The 17,992-nt window shown below is 45.4% G+C and overlaps 1 protein-coding gene across 1 annotated transcript in view; it reads right to left on the bottom strand.

Moving 5' to 3' along the window:
* Nucleotides 1-17,992, bottom strand: part of LOC115470808 (nuclear receptor coactivator 5-like) — a 132,991-nt gene that overhangs the window by 61,820 nt on the left and 53,179 nt on the right. The window contains 2 exon segments of the mRNA XM_030204358.1: nt 11,130-11,256; nt 11,402-11,484. Coding sequence (XP_030060218.1) covers nt 11,130-11,256; nt 11,402-11,484 — 210 coding nt within the window.

The raw sequence follows: 17,992 nt of genomic DNA, 5'->3' as shown, positions 1-17,992 counted from the left end.
TTTGGCAGTTTTTCAAAATTCTCCCACCATAAACTGTTTTATCACCTTGCTCACACCTTCCAATATTTGAAGACTGGGCTATACCACCTGTCCTAGGCCATCTTCATTTCCTCAGTAGCTAGTGAGTTCTCTGCCAGCTGCATAGGCCACCATTTTCTCCTCTATCATTTGGCAGCTGACTGTTTTTCCTGCATTGGAGTTTGCCAGTCTATTTAAAGAAGCCATCTAGTGGTTAGAGCAGCAGGCAGCTAACTAGAGAAACCAAAATGTGCAGCGGAAAGGAAGGCAAAAAAAAAAACAAAAACCCATTAAGCCTCCTAGTAGGTAAATCACTGCTTAGAGAGACAACTTATAGTTTGAAGGAGCACACATTTTAAAGAAGGAAAAGCCTTGGAACTCTATTTATGGACCTATCATTTAAATGCTTTCATGTCCAATCACTGGCATTAAAAAAAAAAACCTCCATGAAATTGTTTATCAACCTAAACATTTCTGGAATTACTTCTACATTTCCCATAAATATAGTGCATATAAATTTTATAGTAACAATTTCTTTTTTGCTGTTTTTTTAGGACTATATAAAAAAAAAAAAAAAAAACTTAGCTGCTGAAACGCAAATTAAGTCCACCTGACACTGGCCAACATATTGCAGCTTCACACATTGCCACTGCTTCAGGGAATTTAATTTCAGAACCCTTATTTTATCATCCTCACTTTAATTTTCTCTTATCTCTTGTTTGTTCTGTCTGTCCTAATTAGATTGCAAGCTCTGTCGAGCAGGGACTGTCTCTTCATGTTCAAGTGTACAGCGCTGCGTACGTCTAGTAGCGCTTTAGAAATGATTAGTAGTAGTAGTAATTGGGCCATCTAACAAATTGAACAAAAATATGATCAATAAGCATCACAGCTCCTAAATATTTAAAAAGAATTTAAAATTACGTTTCAAGCCTAACATCAGCTTAACAATTGAGCTACAACAAGATGGTGCCTTGGTGTTAAAACGTTATCCAATCATGTGTCTGCTTCTTGTGACTGGGCAGAACTAATGTTTATCACAAAAAGGAGCCAATAACAATTTCAAATCACAAATAGTTTATTTCGTATCTTAAAATTTTTTCTGAGAATTAGTTAACATTTTAACCGATTCTCAAAAAAAGAAAAGAAAAATAAAACCCCAAAAATGTCAAAATACCGGAGCTGAAACCTATAGGTTGAATTGTAAAGATCCAATATTGTTTTCTTCTACTACTACTTAACATTTCTAAAGCGCTACTAGGGTTATGCAGCGCTGTACAGTTTAACAGCGAAGGACAATTCTTCTCTGCAATTTTTGCCATTGACCTTCTCCTCTAACATGTACAGGTATGTGCTCTAGCACAAAACAGATCAGAAAATAGATGTCCATTATTGTGCAAATGCTGTAGAGGTGCATCCTACTTCTATTAATTGATGTTCTGCTATGCGTTTGTCCCACATAACTTACAAGAGCAGATACTGTAAGCTACATGCCTTGCAATTTGTGTAAAAATTCAAAATATACTCACGCTGGTCATATGGGTTAATAAATGAAACAATAGACTAACATTACAAATAGAACAATCCTGACTTGAGAACGCATGATGTCATTGCATTAGTTACCCTCACTGTCAGTAGTACTGATGGACAAAGTCTCTCAGATTTGAACCCTGCAGTAAGCCACTTGCAGGACTATACACCAGTGAAAGCAAATGAGATCATATTCCAATGCTGTCTATAAATCTGAGTTAGTTTATCAGCTCTCTTCCGATATCGTAGGGCACAAGCAACTGAATCTCCTGAATCCACATTCAGGCCTTGTCCTTTGCATAAATCTCTATTAATAAAGAGTGCTGTCTTATAGGCTTGCAAAAGAACTGTTTGCAGGTAACCTCTTACTAGAGTGTTTTTTTTTTTTTTTTTTAAAGAATCAGTTAAGATATGAAAAATTTGAGTGGGCAGAACTGAGCAGTGATTTACCTAATAAGAGGTTTAATATTAGGTTTTTCAGAACTAGAGAAGCCAGGGTTAAAATCTCACTTCTCCCACCAATGCTGCTTGCAACTCTGGGCAAGCCCTTTCATTCCTCATTGCCTCAGGTACAACTTTGATTAAAAAGACGAATAATTTACATATAAAAACTAAACCTGAAAAATAAAATAATAAAATGAAACGATGAGGTGGTGCCCCTTTTTTAATGGGTGTCTCCAGAGTGCAAAGCCAGCAAACGAGCTTGTGAAAGCTTCTGAGTTCAGAGGAAAGCTGCCACAATGGGTTTTCTGGTTTTGTTTGAACCCTTGAGCCCGGGGGGGGAGGGGGGCCCAGACACATTATAGACACACTACTACCAATTAGCTTGTAATCAGGAGGGAATGGGTAAATCTATCTTGGTTAAGCCCCACAGAGCAACACAAAGGCCTTCAGCAAATCTGAAAGTGATGACTGGTAGCAGTGCTGCTTTGTGCAAGAGTAGCCAAAAAAAGAAGTGGAGGGCAGCAGTGAAGAACACTTTTTGTGGCTATAACTGCTGGCAGTGGTGTCAAGCGAAAAAAAAATGAGGCAGAGGCAAACCCAGAAACTTCAACCATTTTGTGTCTGCAACATCTAGGAGGAGTGTGATGAGCTGTACTTCCACCACTAAAGAGCCTTATGTGGCTAATGAGACACTGGTTGACCACACCTAATCTAATACAACCACTGCAATGAGAAATCCAGAGGCCGAAGACTGTAGCTCCCTCTAGACCCAGGTATTATACATTCACCACGTCTGACCATTAGGGATAATTGAATAACTGATCAAACTCTTCCCAAGCTATCCCCTTCCAGTGTTACTGCAGTCAAAGCATCCTGACTAATGACCAAGATGGAATCTAACCCTGAAGTCCCCACAAAGAGTCCTACCACTGACTCAGTAGTAAAATTCTCACCCAGGCCTCAGAGCATGAGTGGGAACCCCCCCCCCCCCCCCCCCCCCATTTTGTACTCTACATAACAAATTTAAGCTTAATTTGCTCAGCTGTGGAATAAAGAAAATCAAGATCTGTAGCTACAAATAAAGTGTGAAAAATGATCACACATGGAATGGATACTAACTGTATATATTTATAGAACTGTAAATGCTATTTAAAACTGCTTTTATACCCATTATGTCTTTTTATTAAGCCAAAAATTCTAATACATGTTCACAATCCTTGTGAAGCCTCTTTATAAACACGATTTGCAACCTCTTGTGGTTTCTGAACGGCACAAAATAAGACGACCCAGTGAAGGAAACGGACAATACAACATGTTTGTCTGTTACTTTCAACACTTCTACTATTCTAAGTAGGGGCGGTAGAATATCTTTTTTGGTTGGAGGGGCTGAAGAACAATCTCCAGTTCACTTGTAACTCTGTAGCCACTGCTTGGTAAAACAATCAGTTCACGCCAAAAACAGTGGGCTAAGTGACATTCACAAATTACAACAAACAAAACAAACTTCACTTATTAGAAAGATTCTTTTGGAGGAAAGCCTCCGAACACCCAGAGTCAACACCTGTGCTGGTGCAAAAACAATTAGTATAAAAACCTTGAATACTCTATAATCTTCAATAATCAATTTATATAAAAAGACAAAATTTAACAGTTCTTTAACAATAGTGCTGGAGTGCAACAATTCAAATCTGTGCACTCCTAAAAACCAACCAAACCAAAAGTTCATCACAATGAAATTTCTGAAAAATATCCATCTTTATCCTTAGCTCATGATGTTTCTTTAATTCACTAATGTCAACCTCAGATTTAATATTATCCAGTTTTACTTCAGCATTATTGTTCAAGAACTGTTGAGTTATTTTGTGCCTTTTCATACATGGACTATTTATTAAACAGAGTATAATATTGGAGGTTTTTATGCTGATTGTTTTGCGCCAGCACAGGTGTTGAGCCTGGGTGTTCTAAGGCATTTCCTTCAAAACGATCCCTCTAGCAAGTGAAGTTTATATTGTTTATTAAAACAATCAGGCATGACCCCTGAGGCCCACCCCATTCTGCAACGATTTTAAGTGATTAACCACCCCTATTTACTAAGCAGCGCGTGCGGCTGCTGTGCACTAACGCAGACACAGCCCATTCACTTTGAATGGGCCGAGTCGGAATTTCCGCACGGCTTAGTAAACAGGGGGGTGAAATGTGTAGTGTTTTCTGAAATGGCACAGAATATTTCTTGACTGAACTGTTCACAAATATGAATTTTCCAACAACCCCCCCACCCCCCCCCCTCCAAACAAAAATGTTCTTGTCCGTTTCTGTATTTTTATATAGCTTCTCATCACAAACCAGATGGGTCTAGACTATCCAAGATTTTAACTCTAAGGGTCTCTTTCAATAAACTGCACGATTCCCGGCATAGCAAATGAGAGGAAGCCCATTCAAACTCCTATGGGCTTCCTCATTTGCCGCACAGGAGTCGCTGGTGCAGCTTTGTAAAAGAAGCCCCAAATAAAAACAAAGATTGTGGGAACTTTCCTCCAAGGGAACACACATTTTAAATTAGACATAAAATTAACCAATGTCCTATTCAGTTAGAAAACAAAAACTAAGAATATTTATCCTTTGCATAGTATTCATATTAAAGAGGAATAAAACACTATATAGCCAAATTATAAAACAAGGATTTGTACTTTTTTAAAAAAATTTTAAGTTGAAGTTTTAATAAAATGCCAAAGAAATTTCCAATTTCCCCATGGGTCCGGAAAATATGAGACTTAGTATTTCCTGTTAACAGCTCTTATTTGAGAAGTGCCCAAAGATTAACTCTTGATTCTCCCACAATGAAAAACATAAAATATAGATCTATTTGGGAACATTCATTTACTTATTAAAGTGTTAATATATGGAATGATAATCCTGTTCAGATACCACCTTACATTCATTTTCAAAAAGCACTCAAGACTTGTTTGTAAGCCGACTGCCGATTGAGGGTGTCTTTTAAAAAGGTGTACTAGCATTTTTAGCTCACGCTAAAAATTCACATGCACTAAATGCCCATTACATTCCTATGGGCATCTTAGCATTTAGCGCACACGACTTTTAGTAAAAGACCCCCCCCCCCCTAATGATTTTGACTGTGGGGAATATTTATTCTTGAACTTTTAAGTGTTTGTATGCAGTACAATTGTGAACGATTGTATATTCCCTCTCATGTGAAGCTGCTCTCTATAAGTAATCCGCCTTACATCCTAATTGTTAAAGGCAGAATTACAAGCTGCACAATGCAATTAATGCAACAGAAATCACTCTGGTCCACACAAAACATCAATCCATATCCTGTACTGTTTAGGAAACTGAAGAACAATGCTAGAATTGAAACGGGCCAAGCTTTCCATTAATTTTTGCTAGGTAAAGAAAAATGATGGATTTTCCCCCCTGTTAATAATGCAGGGCTTTCCAAACTTCACCTGGGGACTATAAAAACCCATCAGGTTTTCGGGATATCCACAATGGATATACATACAGAAATTAGATCTTACCTAATAATTTTCTTTCCAGTAATCCTTCCCACTATTCGAAAACCTGAGGGATAGTTCTGCCCATCAACCAGCAGGTGGAGACAAAGAACTGAAAACTAAGCTGAGACATCTCTCTTGGCATCCAGTTCAGCTCAGTATTCACATGGACAAGCAGTAAAGAAACTCAAAACAATTGTTAACCTAACACTAACCAGATGTGCAAATATGTGGATCTCTATCATCTTTGGACAACTTATAGAGAACAAGAGATACAGGAAGCACCATGCTTCACACTGACTAAAAATCTCAGAAACGTTGGGCGGGCCGCTGGGATAGTGGGAAGGACTAATAGAAAGAAAATCAGGTAAGAATTTTTCCTACCACCACATAGCTTCCCACTATTCCAGAACCTGTGGAATGTTTAAAAGCAATCCTTAGTGTGAGTGGGATCCTGTCACCCTGAGGACCGAAGCCCTATAACTGGATTCAGAATGTGCTGAAACATCCACCCTGTAGTGCTTGGCAAAGTATGCAGCTTTGATAATGTCGCCGGAGATAGTAAGGTAGTCTCTGTCCCGGATGTCGCTATACGCCTTCTAGAATGAGCCCGCTAGCCTGAGAAGCATGCTTCCCAGTAAGCAAATAAGCTGATGTGATAAGTCTCCTTCAGTCATCTAGCAAATTGTAAGCTTGGAAGCCATGAGGCCAAGCCTCTGCTTACAAAAAGCACAAAATCTGTCCAATTTGCGAAACTCATGCACAATGTCCAGATATTTGAGGACTATGCACATCGAGAAACTTCAAGGAAGAATATGGAGCCTCTGTCCTCTCTGCTAAAGGATGGAAGCTCAACAGATGGGTTGAGATAAAATGTTTATATCACTTTCAGAAGAAAGGAAGGAACTGAGTGCAGGCCACTTTCAAAAGAAAGAAAGGAACTGAGTGCAGGGAGACTCCCACCTCTGAAAAGCAGAGAAAGGAATCCAGACAAGACAGCCTGAAGCACAGAAACCCTATGTGTCGATGCAATAGCAACAGCTGTTTTTTTTAGCATGAGATCTTTCAAAGAGGCCTCTCAGACTGGCTCAAAAGGATATTTATGAAGAGCGTGAAGGATCCACTCTGGACAAGGCACACAAAAGGGAGGCCACAAGTGGCCCACTCCCTGCAAGAATCTAATGATATCCAGGTGAGCTGCAACCTGAATTTTTTTTAGGACTCAATGCCAATCCTCTCTGAAGACCTGCCTGGAGAAACGGTAGGATGTGCGCATTCTGAGTGTAGAAGAAGGAAGTCTCTGCTCAGAACACCAGCCCTCTAATGTCCTCCACACCCTTGCATACACTATGGATGTATAGCATCTCCAAGCCTGAAGCAAAGTAGCAATGACCAAATCAGAATAACTATCTCAAACAAGCCCTTTCAACAGCCAAGCCACAAGATCAAACGGGCACAGATCCTTCATAACCACTGAACCTTGCTTCAGCAGGCTGTTTACCTGTGGAAGGAAAGATTCCATACCCAGCAGAGCTACAAGAATTATTCAACCTCTGTGCAATGCAGTCCTTTTTGGACACACAGGCTACCATGAACCAAGGAGGAAAGACATACAGCATATGCATCTCTGGCCAGAGCTGTAAGTAGAGCATCAATCCCCATCGAGCCCAGTTCTTTCCGATAGCTGAAGAACTTGGGCACTCTGACATTCCATTTTGTAGCCATCAAATCCAGAAGCGGAGAACCTTATCGGTCCACTATCAGCTGAAAACCATGGCTGGAAAGTTCACCTCCAAATTCAAGGCCACGTGACCTGCCAACAAGCACAGAAGGTTTTTCTCCGCCCAACTTATGAAGGCAGCCACCTCCACCACCTGAGGGTCCCATTTTGCTTGCTGACAAACCACAACAGTCATAATGTTGGAGAAAACTTGGACCGGCAACCCCACCAGAAAGGGAGCAAAGTCACATAAGGCATTCCCCAATGCTCTGACCACTGAGACTCCTTTTCTGTCTAGGTGCCCTGTGCCAGATGGAACATGTAATGAGCTCCCCAATCTGACTTGCTGGCATCTCTTGGCACCATCTGGGGAGCTGTGATGGTCAAATTCCAGAGTGACAACCATCACTGCATATTCAATCTAGCAACATGCAAAGAAGACGAAGGTTGTACTTCTGTGACACTAGAGACCAGCAGCTGAGAAGAGACTCCCATAATGGCCATGCATGAGCCCTTGCCCATGGCACCACTTCCATCATCACTCTTACTGACCTCAGAAGACCCTGGGCCTGCCTTGACTGTTGAACTAGCTTTGACCTCCTGTGTTCTGCAAGGAAGATCCTCTCCCTTACTGTGTTGAATAGAACACCCAGATACTCCAGCATCTGTGATGGAGTTAAGTCTGCTGTTCTTGAAATCGATCACCCAATCCAATGACTGCAGAAGATGAACAACTTTGTCCACTGCTGCCACGCTGTCCAAATAGGACAAAGCACGAATGAGGCAATTGTCGAGGTACGGGTGAACTCTGATTCCCTGGTGCTGAAGGAAGGCCGCCACCACCACCACCACAACCTTGGTAAAGGTTCTTGGTCCCATGGCGAGACCAAACGGTAAAGCCCTGAACCGGAAATGATGGCCCAACAAAGTCTAAACCGCTGCTTCCAAGACTAGGCAAAATGTGCCTTCCTCCTTTGAGACAATGAAATAGAGTATTTGTCTTGTCCCCATTTGCCTGGGGAATTATAACAATGGCCTGGAGTGCCAGCAAGGAATTTACAGTGGCCTGATCATGAACTGCCTTGGTTCCCTTTCAACAAGGAGACTTCAAAAGATAGGAGTGACTGGGTGGGAGAACTCCAACTAGTAACCTATCTAGAAACCACTGGTCTCATGTGATTTTGGCACACACCTCCTTAACTCCTATTCTCGGCCTGCTACAGCGCTCAATGGCTCCTTAGCTTTGCTTTAGGACTTCCTATCCACAGAAAAGGAAAATTGGCGTACCTGAAAAGTGGGACTTCTAACTGTATTGCTGACAACCACGCTGGTACTATCTGCTGTCTTGAAACAGAGCCTCTTCAAGACCATAGGCTTTCGGTTTATCCTCTGGCAACTGCTGTAGCTTTCCCCAGTTCTTTCATCAAGTTACTGAGATCTCTAAATAGCCACTTGTCCCAAAAGGACAGTTTAACTAGATGTAACTGACACTGCATGCACTGCCCAATGCCTCAACCAGAGTGCCGATGTGCCATGATAGCCAAAGACATACTGCAGGCTGTAAAGTAATAGCCAAGTAGGCTAACCCCGCTTCCAGCTGGGCATTATGGTGCCCGTTTTACACTGCAGACTGCTGACGACACTTCAGGCGTACTCTAGCCACAAACAAACTACATACTGTCGCTTGAGGGCCCCAAAGAGGCCACTTCAAAGGACTGATTCAGCAAGCCTTCTAGCTTCCTATCATGTAGTCATTTAAGGCAATGACCCTTCTAACAGCAAGATAGTCTTCTTAGTCACTGTTCTAACAAGGAAGTCCACCCTGGGAAGCTGCAATTTCTCTCTCTTCCAGAACCAACGGGTAAAGGTGAGACTTGGCTCTTCCCACTCAGCTCTGCATCCAGCGAGACCCATTCTGCTGTAATCAGGTCTTCAATGTCTGGATGAATCAGGAAGGCCTTAGGAAGACCTCTAAGCCCACTCATGATCGATGAAGATGGAACTCCTGGTGCCAAAGCACTGGGCTCCTCAATGGAAAGCACCATCAGTGCCTCAGAAATAAGAGTACTGAGCTCCTCTTTATGAAACAACCTCAGTACTTTCAGGTCATCTCTCTCCTCTGACGGCTCCTTCAACGAAGACTCCTCCGAATACTACTACTTAACATTTCTAGAGCGCTACCAGGGTTACGCAGCGCTGTACAGTTTAACAAAAGGACAGTCCCTGCTCAAAAGAGCTTACAATCTAATGGGTGAAATGTCAAGTGGGGGCAGCCAGAATAGACTGAAGCCACATCAGATAAGGAGGGAGAAGCAGAGAGAGATCTCCAGAGTGGACAAATGAGGCAAAATGAGATCTCTTAGGAACTGAAGGGGCAGCAGGGTGAAAAACTGAAGCACCTTGAGCAACTCTGTCCCTGCTTCAACATATAGGCATAGTGTAAGAGAACAAACTCTGTAGAAAAAGATCCCAGTGCAGATGAATGCTCTGTCAGGCCCCGAGGTTGTAAAATGGCAGCTGTATTCCACAGATTATCAGGGGCTGCTCCTCACAGCCAGTCAGCCCTGAGAAAATGGTGCCCATTCACAGATTCTCCTGCATCAAACTGTGCACAAACCCGTTCACATGTTCTCCTACATTAAACTGCGCATAAGCCTGAAGTCCCCAGCATAAATCCAAAAATGTAATACCACCGACAATTTCCTCTGCAGCCCACAGGATTCCCTGCTTGCATATACTGCAACGCCCTGAAACCGGCCAGTGAGTCCCACAGTGGAAAAGCCACCTAACTGCTTCCGCAAAGTTGCCATTCACTCCGACTAGCACAATATAGCAAAACGCAGTCCAAACCAGCAAGACAGAATCCCTCCCCTGCACCAAGTAGAACCTGCGGCCCTCCAAGTGGTTCCGAGTCAAACTTTAGTCAGACTTACCACTGCTAGCTGCTCCCCCCCCCCAACTGCGAAACAATCAGAACTGATACTCTGTCCCATGCTCTCCAGTAAGCCTCTTTTTTTTTTTTTTTAATAAAGGTTATTGTGCTGGAAAAAGGAGAGAGCTCCACAGGAAACAGGGGAGAGATAAAGGGAGGGAAGAAGTAAATTCGTGGAGCATCCGAGACAGGGATCTGAAGAACTCCAGATATGACTCTGCAGACTCAAGTCACATGCAAAGCTCAACTGGGGGACCAATTCACCAACTGGACCAGGAGCAAAGTACTCAGAACCAGAGGCTGAAAAGTATGTGCATCCACCTGCTGGAGACAGAAAATACTGAGGAGCTAGACTGGTTGCCAAGAGAGGTTTCAGCTCAGGTTTCAATTCTCCATCCCCACCTGCTGGTTGATGGACACAACTATCCCACAGGTTCTGGAATACTGGGAAGCTACGTAATGGAAAGACGTTTGCCTACACTGGTGGCTCAGTCTATGCAAAGTTTTAATGCATGTTCATTGTGGATATCCTTTACACTGTGGGAACCTCAGCAAGAAAGATGGGGCTCCTCACAATTTCCACAGTCAAGCAACACGAGTTCCAAAAGACCAAGGCAAACAAGAAGCAACAGCGTCCAAGAGTTTATTTTGGCAAATAAACTTAGACGCTCTTACTCCTTGTTTGCCTTGGTCTTTTAGAACTCTCCTCACTTTCACCCCTGTGGGAACCTCAAGACAGATTTGGCAATGCATTATCACCAGAACACGGTACATGAGCCGAATCAGACTAATATGTGCTAGGACACTACTGTTTTCGATTTTCAGTCTATGCCTGCTGTACCTAGCTAAAGCAATACAGTGACTACATTATGCTAATGATGTTTTGAGCCTTAATCTGGTAATTGAGGTCAACAAAAACTATTCCAGTTTGAAAGAATACCAAGTCTCATGCAGCACAAAATAAAATCAAACCTACGACTGTTCCTTGCTTATGGCCACAACAACACAGTCAGAAGGTCTCTCTTTATCATATTCTTTCTCGATCTGTTGGTAGAACTGCAGATATAACTTCTCTCTGCGATCATCTCGGTTATACTTCTCATCTAAAACAAAAACCATAGATAAAAATAAACCAATCCCTTCAGACTCGCCCAACATTTTCTTAAAGGAAAATAAGCAAAAATACCAATAAACGCAACACTAAAAAAAAAAAAAAAACCTTTCAGGAAATACCAACTAGATTCTTACCTGTCTGTGAATACTGGTATCGCTCATAATTATCCTCAGTTGCAGATGAATAGTCATAGCGTTGTCCAAGTAATTCTTCAAAACTAGGAAATAAAAGAAAGTGTAATTTATAAATGTGAAACAAAAATGCATCACAACAAAAGTTACAGGCCACCTAAAAAGTTTTAAGTTAAAAAAGACCAGAGATCAATGTAAGGCCAATACTAACACCCCTTAACAGAAGCCACATATGGCTAAAGTTTGACAGCAAGCCACTATAAAGAAACTATACAAGTCAGTTTATATCTCCCACTACAAGGGAAAAGTACACCAGCCACAGAGCAGTTTAAAGCTGACTCTATCAACAGACCGTGTACCATGTCCAAGCACCAGAGGAACATAGCAATTGCCAAATTGCTGCTTTACAGATATCCTCTGGAGACACCACCTGGATCCTCCAGGAAATTACTTGAGCTGGTGATGCCTCATGTGAGCTCTCGCCCAGGGCACCACTTCAAGAGCAGTCACCAAAGATCCAAGTACCTGCAGATAGTCCCAAGCCCTCAGAACCTGCCACGCACACACATCCTCTTCTGCACCAGCAGCTTGTCCATTTTCTCTTGGGTCAGGTAACTGACCCTACCCTGGTGCCAAAGCGAACCCTAAGTACTGAAAAACCCAACATAGGAAGGGTTTTACCACCCAACCAAGGTGACCCAGCAGTCTTGATTTGATATCACGCTCATTAATCAATAATCTCTAAAACAACCTGAATCAGCCAAATCATCCAAGTTAAGGGTTAGCCTGAACCCTATCCTTGTGCAAATATGCCATAACCACTACCATAACCTTAGAAAAGGGTTGTAAGTCCACCTTTGAGGCCAAAGGGAAACATCCTGAACTGAAAGTTCTCTTCCAGCATGCACAACACACAGGAAGCACTTGAGCCCATCCCCAACAGCAATGTGGAAGCCAGCCTTAGCAAGACCTAAAGAAGTCAGAAACTCCCAACCTGATCAACGAGATTACAGACCACAGGGTTTCCATGCAAAAACGCTGAAGTCAGAGGGAGGAACTGAAAACCTTCATACCCACAATGGGATAGAATATCCCCCTCCTTTTCTTTTGGATTACAGATGTAGTAACACCCTCAAACTTCCATCTATACAGGTACTGGCTCATCGACGTGTCCAAATGAAGATGAAGGTGACACCATAAAGCTATAAAAAAATGGGCTCTGCAAGTTCTAGGGTATATCAATGCTGAATGACTTCCAAAACCCACGAAGGGAATCGAACAGCCCCACCTACCTTAACAAAACCAACTCCAGTCCTTAGCATGGGACCATCCCCCAGATCCTCTGGCCAAAGAGCACTATCCACATTCAGTTCAGTCTTCTCTTACAAGTGTATTCATTCTGCACCTTAGTATCTCATCTCTCCCTACAACCCTCCCCAGGAACTCCGTTCAAGGTTCAGTTAACTTCATACTCTTCTCCTCCACTGCAACTCTAGCCTCTTGTTTTGCTCTTGCTGTGTCGTTTGCCTGGAATATATTTGAACTGTCAGTACATCATGTTTCCTCTGACCCTATTCAAATCCAGGCAAATGGGAAAATTAGGTTCTTACCTTGGTAATTTTCTTTCCTTTAGTCATAGCAGATGAATCCATTATGAATGGGTTGTGTCCATCAACCCGCAGGAGGAGATAGAGAGCACTGAAAAACCATAGTGCCTCATGGCCAGCTAGCGCCATCTGCCTCTTCAGTATTTGACGCTTCCAAAGCAGTGTAACACCACAAAGTATAATTACATGAAATTTCCTCACAGCGGATAATGCCCCAGAACAGGATCAATAAATCAAAGGAGTGAATAAACTCATCCTCCTGTAACGTAACAGAGATCCTGAAGACTGTTTTCCAACTTCTCCCAATGAGGGAACATATCTACAGGAAAAACTGAACAAAGTCAACACGAATCATACAATGAACCACTGAGGGAGGGCTCATGGATTCATCTGTTATGACTAAAGGAAAGAAAATTACCAAGGTAAGAACCTAATTTTCCCTTCCTTGTCATCAAGCAGATGAATCCATTACGAGTGGGACGTATCAAAGCAATCCCTAGATAGGGTGGGAACAAGCCACACCACGCGCCAGCACTTGTACTTCAAAATGCGTGTCTCTCCAGGCAGCCACATCCAGCCTGTAATGTCGGGCAAAAGAGAGCTTAGAAGCCAAAGTAGCTACACTACATGTCTCTTGAAGAGAGAGTGCTCCAGTTTCAGCCCAAGAAGAGGAAATCACTCTTGTGGATGTGCCTTAGACGCTGGAGACCCTCTGCGCAGACCTGACAAAAGAACAAAAAAGGTGGTCAGAGGTCCTGAAGGCATTTGACATGCGCAGATATTGCAACAGAGCCCTTCGCACATCCAGAAGGTGCAACTGCCCAAAGGCTTCTGGAAACTCCTCTTTAGAAAAGGAGAGCAGGAAAATAGGCTGGTTTAGGTGAAACGCTGAAACCACCTTAGGCATGAAGGAAGGCACCGTATGTACCATTACTCCGGACTCTGAGAATTACAGAAATGGGTTTTGACAGGACAGCACCTGGAGCTCAGATACCCGTCTCGCCGATGTCACGGCCACCAAAAAGACCGTCTTTAAGGTAACATCCTTCTCTGAAGCTCGCCTAAGCAGCTCGAAGGGCGAACACTGAAGATCCTTCAAAACTAACCCCAGGTTCCAGGCCGGACACGGAGCCCGCATGGGAGGACGGAGCCGAAGCACCCCTCTAGGAAACTGTGTCACATCCGGGCAAGCAGCCAGAGAGAGGCCACCGACCTTCCCTCGAAAACATGCTAAGGCTGCCACTTGAACACGCAGGGAATTATAGGCCAAGCCTTTTTGTACACCATCCTGCAAAAAGTCAAGTATCGGTGAGACAGACGCCCACATGGGTGAAATCGCTTTAGAAGCACACCACGCCTCAAATTGGCACAAAATCCTGGCATAAGCCACGGAAGTGGAACGCTTGCGGGCCTGAAGGAGAGTGGAAATGACTTTACTGGAATATCCTTTGTCTCAATTGCGCCTTCTCAATAGCCATGCCTAAGACCAAAGCGGCAGGCGTCCTCCATGGTCACCGGGCCCTGTGACAACAGATTCGGTACCACAGGTAACTGCAGGGGAGCCTCCACCAGCATCTGTCTGAGGTCTGCATACCACGGCCTCCTGGGCAATGAGAACAACCTCTCCTTGGTGGAGCCGAATCCGCAGGAGCACTCGCCCTATCAAGGGCCACGGAGGGAACACATACAGGAGGCCTTGAGGCCAGGGTTGAGCCAAGGCATCCAACCTTGCCGAGTGAGGATCTCTTCGTTTGCTGTAAAAGTACAGGACTTTGGCATTTGCACTTGAGGCCGTAAGATCCGCTACGGGCGTCCCCCATTTGGCACACATCTGCAGGAATACGTCGTCTGCAAGTTCCAACTCCGCTGGGTCGATTTGATTTCTGCTCAGATAATCGGCTTGCACGTTGCTCTGACCTGCAATATGAGCTGCTGACAGAAACTGCAGATGTAGCTCGGCCCAGTGGCAAAACTGTGCGGCTAGTGCAATGCACTGAGTGCCTCCTTGTCGATTTATATAGGCCACTGCTGTCGTGTTGTCCGACAGAACTCTGACAGCCAATCCTTCCAGGGTCAATTGAAAGGCCAGAAGCGCCTGAAAGATCGCTTTCAAATCCAAGCAATTGATGGACCACTCTCCTCGGGTGTCCAGAGACCCTGGGCATGCCTTCCCCGGCAATGTGCACACCAGCCCTTCAGGCTGGCATCTGTTACTACCAGGCACCACTCAGGAGCACTAGTGGCATTCCTCACCACAGCATGCTGTCAGAGCCACCACTCCATACTGAGCTGGGCCGCAGGGAGCCACGTGAGTCTGCATTGGTAATCCTGAGATATGGGAGACCATCGTTAAAGCAGGGAACACTGCAGAGGTCTCAGGTGCGCTCTCACCCATGGCACCACTTCCAAGGTGGCCGTCATCGACCCCAACAGCTGGACTATGTCCCAAGCTTGCGGTCGAGGCATCCTCAGGAGCAGACGGACTTGGCCCTGAAGCTTGCACCGCCTTTGCTCGGGAAGAAAAACAAAGCCCGAGGCTGTGCCAAACCGGACCCCCAAATATTCTAGAGATTGAGAGGGGGTCAGGTGACTTGGCTATATTGACAACCCAGCCCAGAGATTGTAGTACTGAGACCACTCGCTGTCACATGACGACTCTTCTGCAGAGTCCGCTCTGATGAGCCAGTCGTCTAGGTACGGGTGAACCCGAATACCCTCTCGCCTGAGAAAGGCAGCTACTGCCACCATTACCTTGGAGAAGGTTCGGGGAGCTGTGGCGAGGCCAAAAGGCAAGGCCCGAAACTGGAAATGTTTTCCCATCACCGCAAAACACAGAAACCTCTGGTGCGGGGGCCAAATTGGAATGTACAAGTAAGCTTCTTTCAGGTCCAGAGACGTGAGAAACTCTCCTGGCTGTACCGCCGCTATGACGGAGCGCAGGGTTTCCATGTGAAAATGCCGCACGTTCAGAGACTTGACTTCTTTTAAATCGAGGATGGGCCGAAAAGACCCTCCTTTTCATGGCACCACAAAGTAAATGGAGTAATGGCCAGAGCCGAATTCGGCAGGAGGTACTGGGGACACCGTCCCTATGTGAATCAGGCCTTGTAAGGTCTCCTCTACCGCCGCCCTTTTGGCGGCAGAACCGCATCGGCACTCCACAAACACGTCTCTTATCGGGGCGTTGAATTCTATTCTGTATCCATCTCTGATCAGGTCCAAGACCCACTGATCTGAGGAAATCTTGGCCTACTCCTCGAGAAAGAGGGAAAGTCGTCCTCCTATTACAGGAATCGAGGCGGGGGCCGGCGTACCATCATTGAGAGGGTCGCCCTTGAACTCCAGGTCTTGAGCCAGCTGCTCCGGACCTCTTGTCCGAGTGAAAGGAGTTCTCTGCTGAAATCGGGCACGTGAAGTAAACCCAGCAGAACGCCCCGGGCGGTACCTTCTAGCTTCACGGAAGCGAGGTCTGTAAGAGGGGGGAACCGCCTGACCCTTGGAGGAAGGCCGCGGCCTATCCTCGGGTAAGCGCTGGGGTTTAGCATCCCCCAGGCCTTTAACAATGTTCTCCAGCTCATCACCAAATAGAAGGCCTTTAAAGGGCAACTTCACCAACCTTTGCTTAGAGGTCACGTCAGCCACCCAATGCCGTAGCCACAACAGGCGGCGAGCCGCCACAGCCATCTGTTTAGCTGAAGCTCTGAGCAGATCATAAAGGGTGTCAGCCAAAAATGACAAGGCCAACTCCAGCCACAATGCCACCTCCGTAAAAGGGGCTCCGCTCCATCTACGGGCTGTTCCACTGCCTGTTGCAACCAAGCGAGGCAGGCTCGGGCAGCGTAACAGCTGCATGCAGACGCCCGTAAGGATAGGCCTGAAATCTCAAAGGACCGCTTTATAGCTGGTTCAAGGCGTCGGTCCTGCATGTCTTTCAGAGCAACTCCTCCTTCAACTGGGAGGGTAGTTCTCTGTCACAGCCGTGACTAGGGCATCCACTTTGGGCACGGCCAGGCGTGCCAAATGCTCCTCACTTAGAGGGTATAACTGCCCCATAGCCCTGGCAACTTTCAAAGGCCCCTCAGGGTCAGCCCATTGAGCCAAAATAAGCTCTTGGATGGAGCCATGCAAAGGAAAGGCTCGAGCAGGCTTCTTAGTACTTGCCATCCTCAGATTAGCAGAAGAGGCTTCAGTACTTGCAGGATCTTCAATAGAAAGGGCCTGCAATGTATTAGAAATAAGCGCTGGCAGCTATTTGCGGTGGAAAATCCTCACCGCGGAAGGACCATCTGGATCCAATGGCAATCCTGCACCGTCCTCTGGCTCTGCAGACCACGAGGGCCTGCCAGACACTTTAGATTCATCACATCCCGACCACGGGGGGGGGGGGGGGGGGGGGGGGGGGGGGGGGGGGGGGGGGGGGGGGGGGGGGGGGGGGGAATTCCACCCTTCTGTGCTTGTCCTGCGGCCATCTGTCAGGGGGAAAAAAAACCTGACGACAATTCAAGGCCGGGCTCCACTGGAGGAGACACAGGCAGCCAGGCCGTTTGAGACCCCTGCGGGAGAGCTCTATTTAACATGAAAGCTTTATGCAGCAGCAAAACAAACTCAGGGGAGAATGGCTCACCCTGGCCTCCCAGTTCCACTATGAGGGTAATGGCTCTCAAATTATCCTCCATACAAAGCTCCCCTCCAGGCTCAAATCCCTCCGCCTCAGCGGGGGTCGCGCCATGCTGTTCCAAAATGGCGCCCGCTGCCAGCTCCCCAGAGCAGGAAGAAACCTCGCTCGCCATGCTCGGGCCGGCTCTGACGTCAGAAGAGCACAATTTACAGAGCCCTGCTGCTGATCTGCGCTTGCCACAACGGGAACAGTGCTTAACAACCTCCGCAGCCATCGCCGAAAACGGCAGAAAATTAAAAATGGCGGAGTCGCGCCAAAATCATCCCGAACGCAGGCCCTCCCCGGAGGAGCTACAAAATGCTCTTACCG

The sequence above is a fragment of the Microcaecilia unicolor genome, chromosome 5, assembly GCF_901765095.1.
Source record: "Microcaecilia unicolor chromosome 5, aMicUni1.1, whole genome shotgun sequence".
Taxonomy (NCBI): domain Eukaryota; kingdom Metazoa; phylum Chordata; class Amphibia; order Gymnophiona; family Siphonopidae; genus Microcaecilia; species Microcaecilia unicolor.
The sequence above is the reverse complement of the archived record's forward strand: the minus strand, read 5'-3'. Positions and strand labels throughout refer to the sequence as shown.